We start from the raw sequence: 4,191 nt of genomic DNA, 5'->3' as shown, positions 1-4,191 counted from the left end.
TATATATATATATATATATATATATATATATATATACACACACACACACATGATGAGATGCTATGTATCTTCCTTACTCCTTAATTTCAAATTCAAACTTCTAATCCCGCCAAACATTATGAAATGATTATCTCCCTTGTACTAACTGTAGCCATACATACAAACATATATAATTTCTGTAAATATTGCAGTTGGATGTGAATTTCGTCAACAGTACATACTTGATCAGGACTACATTCATAGAAAAATATAGCTATAATATAGTATATATGAACTGATATTTCGTGTGTGTATGTGTGTAATTATGGAGAAAGTTTGGCACAAATGGAGTACTGTGTGAATATGCAAAATTAATTGACAAAAATGGTGTTATATAATATATATATATATATATATATATATATATATACATACATATATGGTAAGTGAGATGAATATTAGGATTGACAACACTGTATATCTGTGTCTGTTGTATTTGTATGTGCATATGTGATGCATCAAAGTGTGAAATGTCTTTAAAGCATTTAAATTGCATTCGTAATAAGGCATTTTTCTTCCATACATTTTCTCATGCATGCATCCAACCAAATACGTATCTGTGTGTATGAATAAATATATATATATATATATATATATATATATATATATATGTATATATATATAATGTGTGTGTATATAACTTGCATTTATGTATGTGTGCTTATGATTATGTGTGTATTGAGTAATGTAGGATTGTAAGCTACTCATGTAGGTCAATACCTGTTATTGCTCTCCAAGCCTTTATCAGCTGAAGACTTGGCGTCCTCAGCAGCAGCAGCAGTAACATTATCAGTGGTTTTGGTTGTGTCAGTTGTAGTAGTAGTAGTAGTAGTAGTAGTTGTTTCGCTAACAGGAATTTCCGTAGTTATCTTGTTGCTCGTGTCTTCCGATTGGGATTGGTTCACTGATGGACTTCCTTCACTTTTAACAGTTTGGGTATCGGCTGTGGTTTCTCCTTCTCGTGGTGCCGGGGCGGCGATTTGACCGTCAGAGACTGATTTTTCTACAGGTTGGCTTTCTTGGGCGGTGGTTTCTACTACAGTAGGGGTGGGTTCGGACGGAGTAGGAGTTAGTATTGTGGTCACTTGTTCTTGGTCCCCTGCAGATTGTTCTTTTACAGAAGCTGGAACTGCGCTAGATGCAGCTGTCTCCGCTGCTGGTTCCTCTGTCTTCGAAGAAGCGGCCGGAGGGCAACTGCTTGCTTCTATTTTGTCTTCTACACCTTCTGGCTTCTTTGGTTCAGGCTTGTCCTCGGCCGCCGGAGCTGAATGTTCCTCAGATGTAGAGCTTTCTATTACAGTATGTTGCACCGTCTCTGTTTTCTCTGTAACTGTTGTGGTTGATACTGTTGTTTCTACTACTGATTCGGTTGTTGGTGTTGTTTTTGTTGTTGTTTCAACTGTTGTTTCTGTTTTTGTTGTTGTCGTTGGCTCTGATGCTGTTGAAGTTTCCGATGTCACTGTATGTTTTACGTCAGTCGTTTTAACCTCTGACGACGATGCTTCTGTTGTTTTTGCTGTTTCAGATTCCTGGACAGTTTGGACTTCTTCCTGTGAAGCAGCAGGGGTCTCCTTTTCAACCGGGGCTGCTTCTGTAGAACTGCTGTCTGGCTGAGTTGCCGCCTCCTTCTCGACTTCTTTAACTTCGTTTACAACAGGAGAAACACCTTCACCTTTCTCCTCTGGCTGAACACTGGTATCAGCTTGAGTAGCAGCGCACGTGGCGGCCTCTGGTGTTGATGGGGTTTCAGTCTTTGTTGTACTTTCGACGGGAGTCACAGCAGTTTCGACCTCTGGTGGTGGTGGTGTTGATGGGGTTTCAGTCTTTGTTGTACTTTCGACGGGAGTCACAGCAGTTTCGACCTTTGGTGGTGTTGTTGCTGGGGTTTCAGTTTTTGTCGTAGTTTCGACGGGAGCCGCAGCAGTGTCGCCCTCTGGTGGAGCTGCAGTCTCGATTTTAGTTTCCGCTACTTTATCGACTTGTTCGGCTGAACTGGTTTCCTCAGCTGGTGTCGCAGCTTCTGCCGGAGCTGCTATGCTTTCCTTATCAACAGGAGGCGCTGGTGGAGTTGATTCTTCTGTAATTTCCTGTTTAACTTCTTGTTGGACCGTTTCCGCTATTGTCTGTGGTTCTTCAGTTGTTGTCGGTTGTGCAGCTATAACAGTTGTCTCGCTCGCTGGAGCTTCAGCTGGTTTCTCTTGCGGTGTCACTGCTGTGACATCACTAACAAGAGGTTTAATATTAATAGTTAATGGAGTGATAGCAATTACCGAAGGCTCTTTTGTTTGTTGCTCAACGGTAACTACTCCTCTGTCTTCGTGCTCTGCTGTAACCTGTGCAGGTGGCACATCGGAAAGCGTCAGCACCATACCGGTGCTGACGGTCTTAGGACGTTGGTCTGGTGCAACTTCAAATCTTTCGCTGTAATTTTCAAAAAACATCGGTGGTGTGACATAACCCGGATCAGATTCAGAATTGTTATTACCATTATCATGGTAGCTGTGCGTAAAATGCACGTGACTATATGTGGCAGTACCACTTTTGTAAACAGTTGTACCCCTTCCATCATTGGTTTTGAACTCTTTCGCAGCGTAAGTTCCCTTGGGGAAAGTACTAGATTTCTTTAAAGCTGATGACAATTCTTCGAAGACCATATGTTTTTTAGCGCCCGGCTTCGGTTTCTGGGAAACCGGTGTGACATATGACGTTTGTTGATGCACCGGTTCGTCTCTAGCTTGCTCAGCCTGTTCTTGTTCCAGTTTTTTAGCGAAAGGGCTTATAATAGATGCTCCCCAAGAACGATAACTGTAGTCAGGTACACTTTCATTAGCTGCAGGTGTCGCCGGAGCAGATTTCGCGGTGGGCTGTCTGGGCTTCGGCGCTGAAGCGGCCTTCTTTGCCGGAACAGTAGGTGTGAACGGCAAATGACTTCTTGCTGTCGGAGCAGAATGTGGCGGCGGCGGTGGTAGCTGCGGTGGAGGAACATATGTATCAATCGGCGGATTATATGTCTGAACAGGGGGAGTGACCGGTGTCCATTGTTTCGGTGTCATGAAAGACGGGCTCGGAATATCATTATAAGTTTGGGGTGGGTTGTAGGTAGGTTGAGGACTAGGAGCTCTACGCCGTGGCGGCTCAACGTGACGTATCGGCGAATGATGTTGATTATAGGCCACAGGTTCCGGTGACTGGAGGGGTGGTGACTGATAATAAAAGGATGAGGTAGGGGAATCTATCATTTTTAACGGTGAAGGGTATCTAACGGGGGTTTTACTTGGGGATGACCTAGATTCTCTCACGGAGGTCGCCGCCCCGCTTTTATTGCTGCTGCTGCCGCCATGTATGGGGCCGTACTCTTTCACAGGAATCGATCCGCTGGTATTCTCGTATTCAACGTCGCCCAGCCACTTGCTACACGGAAGATGAAACACGTACACATCAGTTTAATACACAACATTGCCACTACAACATTGCACACCATAAATCCTAAATATTTCAGCCTTCTTTTTTATCCCTTCACTTTTCCGATTCTCCCTGATCAAAACCTCTTCAGTTTATTCTTCATTTCAATAAAAACACAAATATTTTTTATCCTGTGCTTCGTTGTACATTCATCCCCCCCGTGTTAGAAAATTAGGTATTCCTTTCAACTTTTCTATAACTATTAGCACAGCTATGCTGTCGTGTAACTGAAGACTAAAATTTTTTACACCCATATTCCACCCTCCAGGCTTTCAATTTTCTATAAGTAACATCACAGAGTTGAAGACTGTATTTTACTATCAGGAATATCAAAAAGAAATTGCAATATCAGCCAACTAAAACCATAAACTTACCCGAGATATTTTGTTCTATGCTGCTAAAAATCTATATCAATTATTCAAATTATGAAAAACACCAAATGATTTATTTATTGTAGAACAAAGACGATTGTTGTTCAGTGCGAAAATTACCCCAACAAATAATATTTTGTATGATCAACAATTTCAGAGTGAAATTCCTGTAGTAAACTAAGTGTTCATATAGATAAGAGTTTAAATTTGTAAAGTGTGCTGTTAGAACATTCAGGAATATAACAAATATACGAACAGCTGATTTCTGGATCAAGGCTTATCATTGTGAGGGTTCTCATCTCAATACATATCGATAAAT

At 41.6% G+C, this 4,191-nt stretch overlaps 1 protein-coding gene across 3 annotated transcripts in view; it reads right to left on the bottom strand.

The window, feature by feature from the left end:
• Positions 1-4,165, bottom strand: part of LOC106883103 (uncharacterized) — a 31,109-nt gene extending 26,944 nt beyond the window's left edge. For 2 of the 3 annotated variants that reach the window (XM_014933996.2, XM_052976417.1), the window contains exon 1: positions 760-4,165. In XM_014933996.2, coding sequence (XP_014789482.2) covers positions 760-3,278 — 2,519 coding nt within the window. In that variant the 5' untranslated portion in view covers positions 3,279-4,165. The remainder of the gene's footprint in view (positions 1-759) is intronic. The other variant, XM_052976419.1, reaches the window with a different exon arrangement.
• Positions 4,166-4,191: the final 26 nt, after the last annotated feature.

The sequence above is a fragment of the Octopus bimaculoides genome, chromosome 24 (assembly GCF_001194135.2).
Source record: "Octopus bimaculoides isolate UCB-OBI-ISO-001 chromosome 24, ASM119413v2, whole genome shotgun sequence".
NCBI classification, from domain to species: Eukaryota; Metazoa; Mollusca; class Cephalopoda; order Octopoda; family Octopodidae; genus Octopus; species Octopus bimaculoides.
The sequence above is the reverse complement of the archived record's forward strand: the minus strand, read 5'-3'. Positions and strand labels throughout refer to the sequence as shown.